The 19,797-nt window shown below is 39.7% G+C and overlaps 1 protein-coding gene and 1 long non-coding RNA gene across 2 annotated transcripts in view; both read right to left on the bottom strand.

Moving 5' to 3' along the window:
* mtmr11 (myotubularin related protein 11) overlaps window positions 1-19,797 on the bottom strand; it is a 32,579-nt gene that overhangs the window by 6,764 nt on the left and 6,018 nt on the right. The window contains exons 2-12 of the mRNA XM_032519226.1: window positions 17,642-17,711; window positions 11,062-11,198; window positions 10,811-10,880; window positions 9,869-10,008; window positions 8,444-8,528; window positions 6,616-6,763; window positions 6,108-6,195; window positions 5,426-5,514; window positions 4,439-4,566; window positions 2,849-2,927; window positions 2,123-2,193 (exon numbers count right to left, since the gene is read on the bottom strand). Of these exons, the coding sequence (XP_032375117.1) occupies window positions 2,123-2,193; window positions 2,849-2,927; window positions 4,439-4,566; window positions 5,426-5,514; window positions 6,108-6,195; window positions 6,616-6,763; window positions 8,444-8,528; window positions 9,869-10,008; window positions 10,811-10,880; window positions 11,062-11,198; window positions 17,642-17,711 (1,105 nt within the window). The remainder of the gene's footprint in view (window positions 1-2,122; window positions 2,194-2,848; window positions 2,928-4,438; window positions 4,567-5,425; window positions 5,515-6,107; window positions 6,196-6,615; window positions 6,764-8,443; window positions 8,529-9,868; window positions 10,009-10,810; window positions 10,881-11,061; window positions 11,199-17,641; window positions 17,712-19,797) is intronic.
* Window positions 3,863-4,222, bottom strand: LOC116691531 (uncharacterized). The gene is made up of 2 exons (XR_004332498.1): window positions 4,127-4,222; window positions 3,863-4,092 (listed from the first exon to the last, which is right to left on the bottom strand). It is a non-coding gene; the product is annotated as an uncharacterized LOC116691531 (long non-coding RNA).

Consider the following 19,797-nt stretch of genomic DNA (forward strand, 5'->3'; position numbering starts at 1 on the left):
GCACCTCTCCAGCTACCAGTCCACCACCATACTTTGGTCCGTATGGGGACTCTAGTCACGTGTAGCCCAAATGAGTATTTTCTGCAGACACATATCTGCTGCATCAGGGAGACTTAGAGCACGACTGATGTATGAACTTCTTAGCTAAACAATTGGGGTTGTAATCTCTGGGCACCCCACGATTCAGTTCCGATTCAGAGGCCAATGATTCGATTCTAAACTGATTATCGATGCATTTCAATGCAACAATTCTTTAATGTACATTTCTATGCGTGATTTAAAAAATATATACATTTAAATCTGAGTTAGTTAGATTTTGACATATGCAGTATTTGTCAGATACAAGTTTTAATGATGTTTTTTTTAATAATTGATAACTAACTTATCAGAATTAAGTATTGAATTGTTCTAGAGAGAATCGCAATGAATCTAAGAATCTTTTTTTCCCCCACCCCTACTAAACAGGCGCGGTAAAAGCCAGCTTGATGTTAAGTCACTTGCAGCTGCAGAGTAGCTGAGAAAGTCAAAGACCAGTAGCAAGTTGTAAACATCCTTAGCTGAAAACGGCCATTGTTTGAGTAAGCAGTGCTGGGTCTGTGTCTCTGGGTGTTTATGAATGCACCACAGGCAGTCAGACCAGATGATTAGGAATCAACAACAGCATACTGTCCGTAAAATGAGTCATACAATGGAATTTAAGGAGTTATACAAAATATTATTTATTAAAATAACCATTGTTTTGCCCCTATTCCTTCAACGTCACACCCGTCTATAAGTGCTCATTGTTACTGTTCCTTGGTAGCCTTAGCAATTACAATGTCAGGAGCCAGAACAGTAATAACACAACAAATCAGTTGGCAATAACTTGAGAAGGTGAAAGCTGACAGGAACCCCAGCCGGACACTCTGGGGTCACCCTAACTGCATGTTTGAGTCTACCTGGAGTGTCCAGTAGTGTTCCCCGTTACCTGATCCAACTCACTGCCAGGTGGTGATCAGTTGACACCTCTACTCCACAACAAACAACAGTCAGCATGTTCCTTTTCCCGAAACACAGTCCTATAGCGGTGACCCTCTTGATCTAGGGCAGGGGTCTCAAACTCAACTTACTTGGGGGCCGCTGGAAGTAGAGTCTGGGTTGGCACGGGGCCGCATACAAGTATTCAAAAAAAAAACTATTTCCTCCAAAAAGGGCGTGGAACTGCCGGTGCTTTAAGCCCTAGATCTGATATGGTTGGTGATTTCACAACAACAGACATCACATTGTCAAACCTCAGGCATTTGCCGCAAAGGGTACTTAGCTATCTGACAACCGTTACGCTGCTGGCAGGAGACTACTACGGTAGCCCATAAGTGACAAGGCAATGAGAAAAAGTTTCAGAACGCGCGGGCCGCACTAACACTTAACTTTGATGTCAAGTAGGGGGCCACAAAATATCATCCCGCGGGCCGCAATTGGCCCCCGGGCCGCGAGTTTGAGACCCATGATCTAGGGGGTACACTCCCACACAGCAACATTCAGATGGGGGCTTTGGAGTACACCCACACCTGCTTGGTGCCTCCAAGGCTACACCATAAAAGAAATCCAGCCCCCAGAAGTTTGGTGCATGAGCCAGTGCTATGTGAAAAAATAAGCCAAGCTCTACAGTTGGTACCACTGCTACCTTCCACAGTTAGCCATGTCTCCATCCCCACCAAAGAGGTGGCCCTTCTACATCCAAAAAGACAGTTTTTATAGGCATGGGGCAGTTAATCAAGGCCCCTGTCTTCAAAAGTATACATTTTACATTTAAATTTTGTACAAAGGGTCTTAAGATAAACTTATGTCTTCAATAATTTGTTTTTGTTTCATGTCATCAATTATTTCCATGAGACGATGTCATATTTTGTGTATGAAGTCTGTACTGCCTTTCAGAAGCAAACCAGGTGAAGCCAGGTGTTACCGTGTCTTTAGAAGCCTGTTGTTTGGAGACCCATTGACAGTGTGCATGTAGGCTCAGTGGAGTGTGCTTGTCGCTGGTATATAGCTACTTCAAGGCAAGCCCTAATATGGGATTAATGAGAGGGAGGCACCATGAATAATGAATGGATTGACTAATATGAGCCGGCGTCACGTGACTCACCTTGCAGTGCTACAGTCAGGTGACCGCCGCGAAGCAGGCAGGCTACCTCTGAAGCTTTCCTCAGACAGGACCTGGACACAGAGGGAGGTGGATGATATCAAACCAGATTCACCTCATTACAGTTACAAACACAGTAATCACATCACAAATATGTCTAAAAAAACTACATGGAAATAGGATAAGCTATTTTTCATACTGCTAATGTTATAATTTTGCTTGCACGTTTCCTTGAATTGTTTTTCTCCAATTACTAGTAATTCTTTTTTGAAGATATACAAATGCATTAATACATGAATTCATTGATGTTACCATTGAGTAAAACTGATTACAATTATTATTTCTTGACTTACAAATCAGTAAATATATCCACTAAACTTGTCTCAGTAAATATACATGAATACACATTGGAGCAACTTTTCAGAGTTTCCCCTTCAAGACTGATGCATTCAACAAACATACAGTAAATTGAACACATGTGGAGAGCAAGCTGAAAGCGTTTCTGTATTTTAATAAAACCCTGGTACTTTAATTAGCATCATTTTACTTTTACAAACATACAACGTCCTAAGTTCAAGGATTTTAAATGCCCTTGATCACAACTCCAGACATTTCTCAGCCAGTTATCAGTCAGTCAGCACACATTTAACAATAGAAAGCCATGGGTAGGAAGATAATTTTTTATTAAGGATGTCAAGATTTGCCAGACAGGCCAATCCGAGCTGTTACCTGATGTAATCTAGCCAGTGGGTGCTTTCCAGGGTAGATAACCATTTGTCATCAGGCACAGACACTGATGTGGAGAGATCTAGAAGCCAAAACAGTAAAAAGACAAATCATGTTCAGACATTACAAAAGGTTTCAGTACGGCGGATCTCTACATTTGACAAAGAAGTTGAATTGAATGTCTTAATTCCTATTTTCTTGTTTATCAGGGTTTTACCCAGTAATTAATCTTGAAAAACGTAATACTGCAGTCTAGTTGTTACCGACTAAGCAGTATTTGTTATTTAAAAACAACGTTAGACTGAAAAACCATTTCATAGCAACAGAAAAGCTACCTTCTCAAAATAAATCATCCACATCTTGAATGGGACCCTAAACGTAAAATGTTAAATTAGCCTTTAATACAATCCCTAAAATCCATTTTCATTTTCTGTCTAGTTGTTGTGAAGCCCACTGCTAGTAAGCCGACCAAATACATCGGAGTGGCTGTTTTTACAGGACAATCCTCTCAGCTGTGAAGCACCCACCCACAAAAGACAAAACACTAAGCTGACAAATGTGTGAACCGTGATAATCAGTAACCTTTACACATTGTATGTGTGTAAACGAGTGGGAGTGTGTAGAGTTTAAGATAGGCCAGCATTTCAGTTCCAGGGCCAGTAGCTGTGGACAACCATGAGTTTTCTCTGTTTACTAAACCATGGAATGTGCCGTGTGTGCCTACTTTACAAAAAAACAAAAATAAAGACCATCCCGCTAAGCCTATAAAGAGCTGCCACTGTATGAGTTTCAGACCCAAACAGTGATTTAATTAAACAGTTTGAAATGTGCAACAAAATAAAGAACATAGGAATTCTGTCATTTAGGAATTTAAAGAGCATGGTTTGGACAACAAATTCTCTCCAAATAAATAAGTGACTTAAGCAGGGATGCACCGAATCCAGGATTCGTCTTCAGATTCAGCCAAATATTGGGCTTTTGGACGGGGGTTTGGTTTCTGCTAAACCTTAAAATTGTTTTCCACCTAACCCTACGCTTGCACTAGGCGTTCTATGCTGGTCGACATAATGACGCCACCGTTGATTACGGGAAGGTGTTTATGTAGGTGGACCATTCAATGCAGTAGGCTGTGAGAAGTGAAAATGGAACTTGTGAGCAGAAAAAGTGTTGTTGGCAGTACTTTCAGTCAAAAGGAGGCGATTCAAAATGCAGCAACTTCAGGTATGGCAAAGGACGGACAGTCACAGCTAAAAACTTAAACCAGACGTTAACTTTATGGACTGAGGATGGGAGTAGGATTCGGTTTTCGGTTTTGGATTTGGAATTCGGCCAAACCCCAAAAATCTGGATTTGGTGCATCTCTAAACTTAAGTGAATGAGTCTGTGGAGTGAGTGTGTGAAGTGAAGGTTTTTTTGTGTCAAGGGCCCCTTAGACCACATCCCTGACATGATAGAGGTGTTTTTATGACCAGTGGAAGCTTAGCTTGTCACAATTCTATGTATGATCTAGTTTTTTTGGTGCTGTGTGTGAACACATATGTGTGTGAACACATATTTGCTCAGGGGTTGTGTGTATTCATGTCTTATCCCCACCTCCCAGACAGAGGGCGCGCAGGCGGCTGTGTGCCAGCTGGATATCTGCAGGTGAGGGTAGCTCCTCGCCCAGCTCCACCACTACACACAGAGAGGACTGGCAACCGAACAGGATCATCTCCAGGTTTCTATAGAACAGCACATCCTGTTGTTAACATACTGCCACACCTGCAACAAGCTACTTTGTAACTAAGTAGACTTTTAGTGGCGTTTTACTCATAGCGTCATAAACAGGGGATTTTATTTCCAAAGACTTGACAGCTTAAAGTCAAATGCCTTTAAAAATCTATAAGAATACATCATACTTCCCACAGATATGTTCTTTCAGTTCTTTCTTTCTGTAAAAACTTGAATGCAAGTTGACTCTGCTATTCGGATTTCACGCTGTATTGTGTTGCTTTTAAACTGCAGTCTCAAGCTTCTTTAACAGCTTGCAGTATTTAGACTGTGACCAGCTGCTGTTTAAGTGAAGACTATTTTAGCAGTTTTGTTTCCTTTCTTCAGATAACTATCAATAACAACACTGCATGTTCTTTACAGGATGACTCAAATAAACATGCCCGTTTTCAGTTCACTGTAACCCATGCTTTATTTTGTGACAGTTACACACTACAGTTGAGACTACAGCTAAATCATCTTAAACTACATTCAAATGTTAATGCTTACACTAACAGATACACAAGTTAAAATCAATTTGGAAAACATCAAACATCAAACACACACACACACACACACACACACACACACACACACACACACACACACACACACACACACACACACACACACACACACACACACACACACACACACACACACACACACACACACACACACACACACACACACACACACACACACACACACACACACACACACACACACACACACACACACACACACACACACACACACACACACACACACACACACACAGAGATATATATTGCAGAACAGGATATAACATAATATATTTCACACACACACCTGATGTCGTCTTTCTCGTGGTAGATGTTGTTCTGGAAGCTGGACATTCGCATTAGATCACTGCCTCGAGGGTGTCGCCAACACCAGCGCTGCAACACAAAACACAATTTCACCCTTTTTAATGACACGTTCTACATTGTAAAAAATCCCTCAAGGCACTTACTGCATTTGAGTTCATCTTGTAATTTGTCTCAAAGTACTGTTAATAAGAAGGTAAAACATATCTAAAAGAAGACTGATGAAGATCATTCTATTACAATATATAATAAACAATTTTTTCCATGTCTGGGTTCCATGTCTCAGTGTATTGTTTGTATCTGTTAATTTCTGAATCTAAAAAAACAAAATAAAAACATTTTGATCACAAAACAAAGTAGCCAAACATTTTGTCCCCACTGGGAATTCAAATGATTCAGCAGAAGCAGGGATATATAGACCAGAAAGGGGGAAATACTTTGAATCCCGCCCCCCCGGCCAATTGCACCCTGAATATAAAAAATCTGTAGAAAGCGTATACAAATAAAAAATGTATTTTTTTATAAATAAAAATGCTTTGAAAATAATATTTCATAGGATTGAGGCTGTTAAAATGAATGATTAAACCGCTCTTAAATGAGTGGTTTTAGGTCGTGATGGAGGTGAAGGTTAAATCAAAATGTTTCTCAATACTAAGTGCACTTACTGGGATGCGTCCCTCATTGAAATGGGCAAAGCTTTTCTTCAGCTCAGTGTCTAAAACCTTCTGTGGAACCACGATGGACCTCGGCAAGCTGATAGAAAACATAGAATACACAGTTTTATTGACAGAATATAAATGGTAGAGTGATGGCATTGATGACATTTTATGTTTTCAAAACACCATGAACTTTGGCTTTTTTAAACACATCAATTGAGCAAACTGAGTGGTCTACTTTGTGTCTTTTATATGAGTTTTGCCTTGGCTTTGCCTGACATTCTCAATTTCCTTCATGTTTTGCAAAACAGCGCTTCTCAAACGTTCTCTTGTAAAGGACTTGCAAGCAGATGTATTCACACATTCCAAAGAAAAGTGTTGCTGGTTTCGTATTTTTCAACACTATTGGTTAGTAGATAACACTGAGGAGAGAATGTCTGGAAAAACTGATATACCATAACATATCACATTTAAACAAAGACGTGTTTGTTACTATACACCTAGGATGCGATTTTACCTGGTGGACATCTCAAAGCGGTCGTTGACCAAGCTGACTCTCCAGCCAGTGGCCCCGCATCTTTCCAGCTCCTGCTCCCAGTCTGAGGCAGACTCAAACCAGTTCATGTGGGTGTTTCGGCGACGGTTGCTTAGAAACTGCTTCATTTCTGGAGCGAGAAAGGGATTTTATAATGACTTAATAGTGACTTAATACTACTTAATAACATCTTGGTTATCAGAATGTTAACATGGTTTTGGTGTTGACATTTTTGGTGAGAAGACCAGGTAGAGTTTATGATAATATTGTGACTTTTTCCTTTTAATTCATAATTTAAAAAGGTACCCATTTTGGGAAATGTTATAAAGAAAAGAATCAGGGGCAGCAATTTGTGGAATAAAGCTACTGCAGAGGACTGATTAGTAACTAACAGGGTATTAGTCTTGTGTATCATGAGTAGAGCAGATAAATTGTTAGTCATTTTTGTGAAATATTTCTGTTTCCAGGTGCGTGGAAAGTGATGTTGTTAACACACTGACCACACCAGACACACTTGACCCCTGCAGCAGAGTTGAACTGTGGGTCATCTAGTGACTTGTTTCAGAGTGAGCGTTTGCATTATTTATCCAACAGCCGACTGTCACCCACAGCCTGGTCAGCCTGGCGTAGCTTTAGCATAGCGATGTAATGTACAGACGGGCTCGTATTACTCTATGTGCTCGAGGTGAACAGCCAGTGGCTTGATTACAAGTGGGCATAATGGTTAAGAGTTTTTGTTTTGTTGGTGAGATGTTAAGTGTGTCCTACTGAGTTGGGCTCCTTCTCTCCGATTAATTTAAGCTTTCCCAAATTGAGGCTTTCAATCACTGTCAAAAGCCCATGGCATTTTCATTGAGCCTTGCCTTCAAACCACTCAGAGGTTTCTGCACAAATGGCCATGTTCTGAAAGACAGCATTTTCATTGAGTCATATTTTAAGTAGAACATTTCTAATTTTGCCAGCCAGAGAGGTTGTGAGCTCTATTTTTTTCTATATATGTTTCCTGTTCAATATTCTCTCCAGTCTTAAGAGGTGTGACATGTAAAAATAGGATCAACAAACAACAACTAAAATAGACAAAACAGAGTTGAAGTTGCGTATAAATGACAAACAGTGTTTTTGGGTACATTCTGTCCCTGGAGTTAGAATGGGTGAAAAATCAAGGCAAAAACAGACGTGATGAAGGCACACCAAGAGAAAACATGCAAGGCTTCAGAAAGGAAGTACAGCCACTAACACATTCACGTTACGCTTCTGATTTATGCAGGCATTTGCTTCTCACTCTGAGCTTGTATTTCTATGAATATTCATCATAATGAAATATGCACAGAAAGAAATTAATTATAGAATAATTTACTGATAAACACTTTAAAACGTTGAAGCTCTGTCATTTCATGTCATTAACATCCAAACAGACTCATGCATAACTAAGGCTAGAGTGCCTGAAACATGTATTAATTTTCCACTTATCTCTGATCTATACCAGTATTATTAGATCTAGGTCTGAAAAATATAACTGTCTACAATTTACTGGCCATTTGTCGGTATGTTAAGGTTGGTTTGAATGAGTTCAAACATACAGTAAAAACCCTTTGGACTGAAGAGCATAACATTATTATCACGAGTCTCATACATACTAAAGCAAAATCATGAATCATTGAGTGAGCTATATTGAAGCATCCCTCTGTGTTCTTGGGGACTCAAGACAGCAGTAGGATGATACACAGACCTATGAGGTATTGTACCAGTGCCAGGGAGGGACTGAACGGTTCTACAGTATACATGAGGGTGCATGCATTAATCTACTCACCTACACTCCCAAGGGCAGCGTTCTGGAAAGATAAAACTGACCCGGGTTTAGGAGGCTGGTAGGTCTTGGCGATGGTGTAGGTTATCTGAGGAGGGGAAAACCAAAATGAGCCTATCAACATGACAAAGGTCATCAGCTTTCAACATCAATGCCCTGCAGAGTCAGATCATTGCTGTATGGTACAGATCAACAGAAGTGCTCTGAAATGACTAACAAATACACACACACACACACGCACATGCACACGCACACAAAATGCAGCAAATCAAATTGCCAAAATTGCCAAATTGCACAAATCTCTAGGAAAGAAATTCCTTACAAGAAGGCATAAAACAGAACAATTTACCTATTTGAAAGAGCAAAAAAAGAAGACTACATAAAAAACAAATCTGTAAAAAGTGTTTTTAAAGCCTGAAAAAAAATCAGTGGTTGGTGTGCCAATTCCTATTTTTATGCTGCGCACACACACGTTCAGAGTTTAAGCCAGTATTAGTCCTGGTCATGCTTAAAGTAATGGTTTGGAGTAATTTCACCCTAGGCTCCTCTGCACCACGACCTTGAGCCAAACAACCCCCCAGAAGCTTTTTTTCACCTGAGTTGAACAATGGGAGAGTTAGCGTTATCAGCTGATTAACTTAGTGCAGGCGCTAATGGAAACAACTGTATATCTTGTAAATTACTCCACTAATATTGCCCGAAATGATACCAAACTTTTACAGTAGTACAAATATGTTATGTACTCATAAAACAATGGATTGGGATGATTGTAAGTACACCAGGAGTTTATATAAATAACACTTGCCTGTTGGCTTCTGCTCTCTACTGCTAGCGCTTAGGGCAGTAAGACAAGTGCTTAGGGACGTCTACAAATTACAACACCAAAAGAGATACAACAAACATATGTATTAATGTAATGACTAAATAAGGTAGTCTCTCCAAACCTATCTCAATTTTAACTTGTCTCCTGCTAGTTGTACTACAGCACTTACTTTTAAAAATAAATATTATTTGTTTTATCTCCTTTTGGTGTTGTAATTTGTAGATCTCCCTAAGCACTCGTCTTAATGCCGGTAGCGCTAACAGCAGAGAACAGAAGCCAGCAGTAAAGTGTATTTAAATAAACTCCTGGTGTACTTACAAACTTTCCAATCCACTGTTTTATGAGTATATAACATATCTGTACTACTGTGGAAGTTTGGTATTATTTCGGGCATTATTAGTGGGATAATTTACGAGATACACAGTTGGTTCTATTAGCGCCTGCACTAAGCTAATAACGCTAACTCGCCCATTCTTCGACCCAAGTGAATACAAGCTTCTAGGGGTTCGAGATTGTGGTGCAAAGGACACTAGGGTGAAATTACTCCAAACCATCACTTTAAAATGAGATCACTAAGTTCCTAAAATCAGGATATGGATGCACACCTCTATGACTTGTGCATCAGGAGTGAGTCGGTCAAACAGGAAGCAGACAACTCGCAGATCCCTACAATAAAGCACCAGCTCCTCTGGTGTGAACTTCAGCGAGGAGTTTGGGGTCACCAGCTTGGTCCTGTTTGGGCCCACTGCAACACAGGAGGGGAAAAGGGGCCTATTTAGATATTAAACGGACAAATGGATCAAGTGCCAAAGAACCCGCGAGTACAGGTTACGTATACTGCAATTATGTAGCTTAGATGTAATAGTGCTCCACTGAAATTTACTTTAAAAGGGAGCCGATAACCTGCACATTCTAACATAGAATATCTGCTATTAAAACATCTGATTTTGAATGATAACATTTAAGTTATGATCTTTGAGAAATTTATCATTTGAATTATTATTATTAGTCTTTATGCCACTTTATAATCCTTAAGATTCAAATGAAATCAAACCGAATATTTGATACTCTTTATGGTCAGTATTTTTCCGCAATATCCAATATTTACATTCAGTAAACACTTCTCTATATAGTAGCTGTTGTAATTGGTAAAACATCCCTCAATACCACAGTATCCACAGATGTTGCCAAATCAACCAAAAATGAAATCTTAACGCTAAACCCTTTTTAGATTCAAACCAATATAGTGATAATATAAGCTATTGGTCAGAAGTTATACAAACTCTGTTTTAACAAACTTTTCAACATGTCAGATTCCTAGTCTCTTTGTTATAATTACCATAAGGGTGATAGAGTGGTGCAACGGTTGTTGCTGTAGCATCAACCATAGCACAGCAAAAAGCATGATTTACTGTAAGTACAGTATGCCAGTCTGTGATTGGACACACACACAGCCAGTGTCATGTTAAAGTAATATTTGTCACTAAATCTCCAGTCATTGCATGAACAAGTTTGTAAGTAAAAATTGGGAATAAGGTTGTACTTACCAACCACAACCTTCTCTATGGACGCCAACGCCACATCATGATCTCCCAAAAGCACTGGGTCTGCATTGTCCTGCATTATGGATGTTATTTAAAGAAAATGTATACATACTGTACCCAAAAAAACATTTTTGCCCCCAACATCAGTTTTTCTTAATGTACTTTGCAATGTCATCCTATAAAACATCCATAAACAGCCAATAACAACACATTATTAAGTATTTTAATCATTTCAGCTGTTAAGAGAGACTCACGTCAGCTTTGGGACTGTCCTGCGGAACAAAGGCCACTCTGAAGTGAGTACAGAAAAGGGTCCCAGACACCCAACCTCTTCCTTCCCTGGCAGTCAACTTCTTCCTCACCATAACGGCTCGCTGAAGTACACACTCGCCTAGTGGGGACAAAGGGGAGATGTAGGGCAGAGTTTACAGGATGGAATTTCTGTGTCATGTAGCTTTGTACGTGCCCAATAAAACTGCATAACTAAGTGTTGTATGGGGGGGGGGGCTTGGGGCTTCTAGTGAAAATAAATAACAGGAAGTGTAGAGACAGAGAAACAGCAGCATGGAAGTTCACTGAGTAAGCTACTGGGAGTGGGTGTAACAAACACCTTTAAACAAAAAGGTCAAGTTGTTGCTTATTGTTGCAAGTTCTCAGGCCACGGAGGATGGGCAGGGAGGAGCAGGAAGAACAACAAAACCAGCATCTTATGGATGACAGTAACTCTGTTCTGAATAACGAAATTGAAACTTGTAAAAACGCGCAATTTACATATGAGTGAAGTACCAAACACTCACACTGTAGTTGTTTGTCTAAAGAACAACTGGATATCAAAACTCCCAAAATGCTTAAATACTAATTTTCTTTCACGGCTACATGCAGTAACATGTACACCAAAAAAAATCTAAACTACAAATCTTTGTAGATATCAAATAAAGAATTTCATTTTGTAAGAAATATATTTCAGTAGATCATTTATGAGAAATATAATAATGTTCAATGGCCACTAATGATAACTAAAGTATAAACAAAGAGCAATGACAGCACTTCTTCCAGTTTTAATATTATTATTAAAATGTAAAATATGTACATCATGTGTGCAGGACTTTATTCATAATCTTCTGATCCTGTTGAGACTGTGTGATGGATGGAAAGAATGGCTGAAGAAGCATCTGAAATTCCAGGACAAAGCTTCCTAAAACAAACTTTTCACTCAGAACATTTTTACACACAAAGATGTGCATAAATACACTTAAAGGAAAAACACACACACACAAGTGAGACAGCACATTTCTAACAGTCTCCCTCAGGAATACAAAGCCTTTGCCAGCTAGACTGTGGGTTTCCATGGCAACAGAGCCCAGGATAGGGTAGACGTGGAAAAAATGGCCTTTTTGTCCACAACAAGGAGTGTTTTGCCAGACATGTGGCAAGGCAAATGTTTTCATATTGCTCTAAAGACCAGGAAAAAGACGAGGAAAGACTGCTGGTTCCTCAAAACTGAAAAAAACATTCTTAGGGAACACAAAATGCCTTCACCGCACATGTGGAAGGAACTAGGAAGGCCCTTCAACTGAAAATGACGGAAGCAGTTGGGCCAAGCCCAGTCTCTGCTACTCCTTGCTCTTAGCTTAAATAATGTTTCGGGGTATACCAAGGCACAAATAGGAAAAGGACATTTTTTTACGGAGGAAGAGGAGCCTTTCCTTCCAACACCATCTTTTACTGATTGCACAAGAGGAGTTTAAATTCTAGGGTGTGCTCTATGATTAGGCTTATGCCCTTCAACCTCCAAAACCACGCAAGAAAACCCTAGACTGGACTTATTAATTAAACCCAACAACACATGATTTAGCGACAGAGGTTTAAAATGCTTAGTATTACAGTGAACACAAGTGAACCCTTGTTGAGAGCTTGTCTTTCAAAAGGACAATCAATCTGTGGCTTTCCGTGCCTCATTTTAATGTCTCCCCAGGGTGCAACAGAGCCGAAAACATTCCTGTAGCCAGAAGATTTAAAAACTGGGGCCGGGGGGGGAGGGCTTCTGGGCCTATTTGCACTCTTTGGTGAGGTTTAAAAAAGTTAGTGTTAGCAGGTGTTTTAGCTTCAAATGAGTCAGCTGTACAAGTGAAGTGTTTTACGAGAAGGTTGTCCTTTAATCAAATAAAATCTTCTATGTGCTTCCTGGAGAGTATAATGCATTCCGTACTAACACAGTATTAGTCCACTAGTAGCTTCTTTAACAATGTTTAAAGCCACTTGTGCGCCTGGGTAGCTCCCATGATACAGTGTGCGCCCATTTACGGAGCCTGAGTGCTTGCCACAGCGGCCACAGGTTCAATTCCAACCTGCAGCCGTTTGCTGCACGTCGTTTCCCCTCTCTCTCCCCTTTCATGCGTAAAAAACGGTCCTATAAAATAAAGGCCTAAAAATGCCAAAACAATAATCTTTAAACAATGAATAAAGACAAACTATATCATCTTTTCCATTACAAGTCTGTATACTGACCCTGTGTGTAGCTATATGTCACTAATGTTTGTGACATTTTACGAGTTTTGTCACACAGTTGGGTTACAGCTATTAAAGGCAGTAATACAATAGCAGAAACAATGGAAAGCCATAAGACACAAAAGAACAGTTGAACATGTCATACAGCAGAGTTCAGATTCCCCGTGTTTGCTGTAGATTCAATGCCAGCGGCAGCTTTACAGATTGCAGTTACATCCACCTCTGACAGCATTGTAGGGTGGACAACTCGCCAAAATAAAATGTTGAGTTGGAGTGTTGACCAACTGTGGAGCAGAAGGGGCTAGGGTTAGGGATATAATGGTATTTATTATCTGTACTTGAAAAAGGGGTCTCACATGCAACCCCAATCTGGGATATAGCTGTCGAGATAGTCAATCAGTTCAATTCGAAAACTGAAAAAGTCTTTGACTAGACGCTTTCCGGAGGTTATTGAAGGATGTGTGCTCCTCTGAAGTCTAGTTGTTGTTTTAAATACACACAATTTATGCATTCCTTACATGCAGTTTGTCACTGACTTGGATATGTGGAGAGAGCGACTTGAAGAATTAGCCTGAGAAAATACAGCTGAGAGAGATCTGAAGCACATGCTCTCCGTCTCTGTTTTATTTGTTTTCATTCACATGTTACTTATTTTCAGCTTGGACGCATGCAGTGCGAAAAGGTTTCTCCCCTCCTTAACTCCCTGGGAGGACGGGTAAAGACCAATGCAGGCATACAGGATTAAATGTAGGCTTACAGTTGTTTTGACAAACAAGCAGTTGATAACAATGAGAAAAGTCCTGCCTGGAGTCTACCCTATAATTTTACACAGCACAAAATGTCCAGAAGACTGCTGACGAACTGGGAGTCCAAAACCACTATCCTTCATGTGATGCAACAGCCACAAACAGTAACAGCTGTTTTAAAATGATGAACAAGTTAGATGAGCTAGTCATGTAACACAACAAAAGCAAAACATGTCCAATATTTCATGGTTGACATGTGATATATGAACAATCTAATAACAATATACCAACTATTTCTCTCCAGACATATTGATTATCAAAAATACAAATTCCCAAAACATTATGGCTGGGCAATATATCAATGTTTTATCAATATTGTGATATGAGACTAGATATCGTCTTAAATTTTGGATTTAGCGTAATATGGTAATATAGTAATATGGTAAGTGTTGTCTTTACCTGGTTTAACAGGCTGCATTACAGCCTGTTCTAGCTGTTCTATTATTTACCTTTACCCACTAAGTCATTAAATCATTTCAGGAGAATATTTATCAAAAATCTCCTTCTGTAAATAACATTTTGTTGATGCACCAATAGTCAATCATACAATATTGTCGCAATATCGACATCGAGGTATTTGGTCAAGAATATTGTTATATTAGATTTTCTCTATGTCGCCCAGCCATACAAAACATCTTGTTTTTTGTGTCTTATGTCCTGTCTTGGAAAATAAAATGGAAAACAGCCATTTAAAGTCACACAAATAAAATAATGTAACACCTTTTCCAATATCAAGATCATAACCCAAGTATACAAATACTGATGCTCTGGTCTCTTGTCCATCAATCAACGAGGCATATAGCTGAATGACAGCCTTTTAATCCCACAGTAACATAAGACTGTGGAGAAAGGGGACTGTTAAATTGCTCTGAAGGGGGTGCTGGACTCTTGGCATTGTGTGTGAATGGACAGTATACCCCCTCCCCCACTCACAGCATTGAAAAGGTACATGATCTACCTATGGCTGTCCTGACCCGTTTGCCCTCCCGCAGGCCGGCTTGGTTACTGCGGTCCTGTGTCCCGGTGTCACATGAGAACACTGTAGACACTGAGCACTGCCCGTAACTAATGGGAGAACGGGACAACTTCTGCAAACATATATTTCTGATTTTGTGATTCCTATGATTGTTCTCAACATGTCAGTGGATCGAGCTTGAGACAGGCAATTATTTTTAGCACAACCAAAAGTTACTCTATGATGCAACAGCAGCACCACTGGGTTATTGCTATGAAAATACAGTTTTATGCAGGGTTGACAAGTTATTCATCCTGTTGCAGAGTGTGTGCATGTGTGTGTTTGGGAAAGAGAAAGAGAGAAGGTGGACAGGTGCAATGTGAGCCCGTTCACCCGGTGGGGTAACACTGACTCGTGACTTCATTGAGTCTGAAAGTGAACGTGTTCTCACAAATTGTCTCAACACTTACTCTGCAGAGCGTGCACAGAGCCAAAGGATAGATTTCCCTGCCTGAAATCTGAATCGGTTAAAAAAACAAGATGACCAAAATAAAATGAAATGCTATTCTATTAGTCTGCATTCAAAGCATTTTTTCAGCCTTAGCCAATGCACATGTTTCTTCTTTATTATACAGGATTTTATGGAGAACTGTGTTTCTAATCTGCCTGGAATGGAAGTGCAGAAAGGTAAGAAAGAGGTAAGGGAACAGTAAGATGGAGTTGGAGATGGAGATAAAGCCAGCAGGGGAAAAAGTATGTTAGTTGAAATTTCACAGGGAAATGTTAACAGCTAATAATACTCTCTGTGTGTGCTGTCAAGGACCAGTCGAGTCTGGAAAGTATTTCATGAAAACACACTGCTGGAAAACCAATTAGGCTGACTTAGTGAATTAAAATAAGGAAGGTGTGTTTGTTAAAAATATGTGTGCATTAGTGTGTGTAAAGCAGGGATCGACGGATATGGATTTTTTAGTGCCAATACCAATACTGTTTGTTTTTTTTCAGCCTTAGCCAATGACCGATACAGGCTGCCAATGTTCTTGAGCCGATATTTGAAACCACTTCTGCTCCCTCAATTTACATCATATTTATGTAAACCCTGCCACACTGAATTTGTTTTTTGAATCTGCTCTGCCATTCTTTAGGAATAATAAACACAAACACAGATCAGTGTCACTTCTGCAATCATCTTTCATTCACCTCACCCAAATTCTGTGTGCAATGTGCATCAAATTGGTTAGGTGTACTGCATATGGTAAACTGTGCAAGTGTAAAAGCTTTTTATCAACTTCTACAACACAGCCTTGATGATGCATTGCTCGGTGACATATTTTAAGACAGATATAATCAGGTCATCACAAAATGTCCTTTGTCAACACATTTAAATATTTTAAGAAAACAATAAACCTGAAAAGTAGCCATCGAAATAAAGTGCTTGATTTGTAATTTAAGACTGCCACGGTGCTATTGGTGGAGGGGCAGGGCATGATCTGTACGTGATCGATACCAAGGAACCATCTTCCCACCTCATAAACTCTCCTCACACCCTTACTAACACTTCACCTAGTCTGGTGAAGTGGGAGTAACTGCTGATACAGAATGCAGCGTTAAAGATCTCTAGATAGTTGCGTTGTTGTCTGCTCTGCTCTGTCCATCATAATTTATGAATTATTACCAGAGGATTCTGAACAACTTTTTTTTTTTTACTAAATGTAGATTAGTAGTGGAGGAAAATCACAGATATGCACTATTTCTTAGTAGAAACATTGTAAAAATCCTAGATCTTAAATCTCTAGAGCCTATCTGGTCTGCTGCCATTCTTATGAAAAGCTCATGCAGGGTGTTGCTGACACAAGAATAAGAGCAGGGTAGGGCTGGGAAATCATTTAAATTTCCTGGGATGTCAGCAGATTAGCACATGGGTTAAGAGGGTCGACCTCTGACTAAAACTAGCTGGCTAGACATTTGCGGCTGATTATGATTTCATTGTGTTGACATCGGAGCACATTTCTTTACACAATAACGCTGCAAGATTTTTTTTGTCTTTGCCACACAACTGTTCAGTGAGGCTCCCCGTCCACTTTTGTATTTTCAGACTAGCATTTCAACAGTAGATGTTTTCCCATCTTAAAGGCAAAGCACCTGCTGTGACATTCCTGGCCCGGGTGTGGCAACACGTACAATATTTCAAACCACAGCAGACAATGAATGCAGCAGTAGTTTTTTTGCCTCAGTGTGTTGATATTTCATCTGATCCTGGAGCAGCACAGCCGTCCATTGAAGTTTGTGCTTTGAGCTAGGTGTTGTATTATTTAGTACCTTTAAAAATGTACTGTGTCTGACTGGCTGCGATGTTCAGCTGCAACCTATTTATTGTTGCAGTAGCTTGAATTATTCTTCATTTATTTGGTCAAGTGTGGATTTGTCAAACATAATGGAAGGTGTGGGGATTTGTCGAAAAAAAAGTCTTGGAAGTAAGAACCACACTGATGTACTGATCAAAGTAATAACTAAGCAAGCTTAGATATTTTTTACATATATTAGCTCATAAAAGCACATCTCTACCTGGTAGGCAGCGTAGCCCAAACACGTCTCGACTCCTAGCGTTCATGCCACTCTGACTCAGCATCCTCTCCTGTAAGAGAAACAGAGCAGACATTAGTATGATTTAATCCTTCTTCTTTCCAAAGAAAACCTCTTTATTTTACAAATCACTGGAACAGAGAGGAGGTGCCCTGTGTTTAAAGTCATAGTTTGACATCTCGGGAGCTTGCTTATTCGCCTTCCGTGAGCTAGATGAGAATATCAGTCTTTATGCTAAGCTAACTGGCTGTAGCCTTTAATACAAAATAGACATAAAGTGGTACCGATCATCTCATCCAAATCTTGACAAGGAAACAAATAAGCCTAAATCAAGTGACCTTTAAATAAAAGCGACATTATTGAATTATTGTATGTTAACAGAATGCTAAAAAACACCTCACAAGAACCTAAATACCCTGAATGATTAAGAAAGCAGTGTTCATTTGAAAGGAACAAAGCTATATTTCTAAACAATGCCCACAGACTCTGTAAAAGTCAAGAAACAGACTAAACAGATCCAACTAAACATAAGGACAGAGCCTTAGATCACCTTTGGTCTCGTTGATTAGATTTAAAGTGCTCATATTATGCTTATTTTCAGGTTCATAATCATATTTAGAGGTTGTAACTGCATGCGCTTACATAGTTTAATTTTCAAAAAACACCATATTTTTGTCGTACTGCACATTGCTGCAGCTCCTCTTTTTACCCTGTGTGTTGAGTTCTCGGTTTTATCTACAGAGTGAGGCATCTCACTTCTGTATCATCTTTGTTGGGAGTTGCACATGCGCAGTAACTAGGTAAGAACTACCAGGCAGTCAGAAGCAGGGTATGAGGGCGTGCTAAGCTAGCAGCTCGGCGGGCATTATAACGTGTGTTACAAAGTGACGCACGTTCGTCACGGAAGTAAAGGCCGGACTACAATAGAGCTGTTTGGAGCAGTTGGTGAACAGTGTTTTCTGTTGGAGATGGTAAGTCCCTTTGGAGTGGACTTTGGGCTTTTTCACTTTGTAAACCTATAACATGCACAAAAATATATATATATATATATCACAATAAAGGAAAGGGGAAAAGCCTAAAAGCACTTTATGAGCACTTTAAGTTACGGCTCCGCCTGCTTCTCTCATCAAAGTCAAGACAAAGAAACCACACAAGGCTCCATGATTCTTAGTTTCCATTTAGCTGTTTGTTCCTGCTTTCTATAGAATAGTCATCAAGCCTCATGTACTTTAGTCTCTTCTACAAGCAAGAATCCTTCCCCACAGAGCAACAGAGGTTTCACTATCCACTCTGCAAGCTCAGTAGCACATATGCTTCCACTTAACTTTGCCACTAGCCCCCCTTGTGTAGGCCATTTATGTTTATCGGCTTCAAATCCTATAATACGCCAAGGCCTGCAAAGTAAGAGGATGCTGTGATTATACAGGTGTTGAATAAGCTTTATAGTAGTACAGAAATAGAGTTAGAGTTAAGGCTCTGAGTTGACCTCCAAGAAAACTATACATTGTGGAGCCCCAAAATGTCTCTCTCAGCAGTTCTGTCCCAGTTTCCCCCCCAACAATGAAACTATTAATCCTTGTTTCATTTACAGCCCCAGCTCTGTCACAAACACCGGTATTTCTTTGAGTCAGCTAGGATGTGTGAACAATAACAATGAATCTACTCAGTCTACAATGTTATGCTAACAAATCTGCAGTGTGGTGGATTCTGTGTTAGCAGCCTGCTCATGAAAACCTGAGACTCTAAGCTTGCGGCCCCACATAAAAACACTGAATAAAGAGGACCTTTGCTCCTTGAAAAGGCAGTAAAATTACACCTATTCACAGCTGGCTGTTTTCTATGTATGTGGGATTGTTTTATTAAAAACAATAACACACTGATTCTGCAGTTTGCTACTGGTGGTATTTCGATGCCATCTTTAAGTTTTTAGTTAGTGTTTTGTATGATGGTATATACAAAACCAGAAAACCTTATGTATTTGCTAATCAATTAAACTAGGGCTAAGTAGCATGATCCTAATTAAAAACATAGAACCGTTTTAATCTACATAATATGAGCACTAACTGACAAGAGTTAGCTCTGTTGCAATATCTTGCTATAAAAATGGTTCTGCCAAGGCAAGGCAAGGCAGCTTTATT

The sequence above is a fragment of the Etheostoma spectabile genome, chromosome 6 (genome assembly GCF_008692095.1).
Source record: "Etheostoma spectabile isolate EspeVRDwgs_2016 chromosome 6, UIUC_Espe_1.0, whole genome shotgun sequence".
NCBI lineage: Eukaryota > Metazoa > Chordata > Actinopteri > Perciformes > Percidae > Etheostoma > Etheostoma spectabile.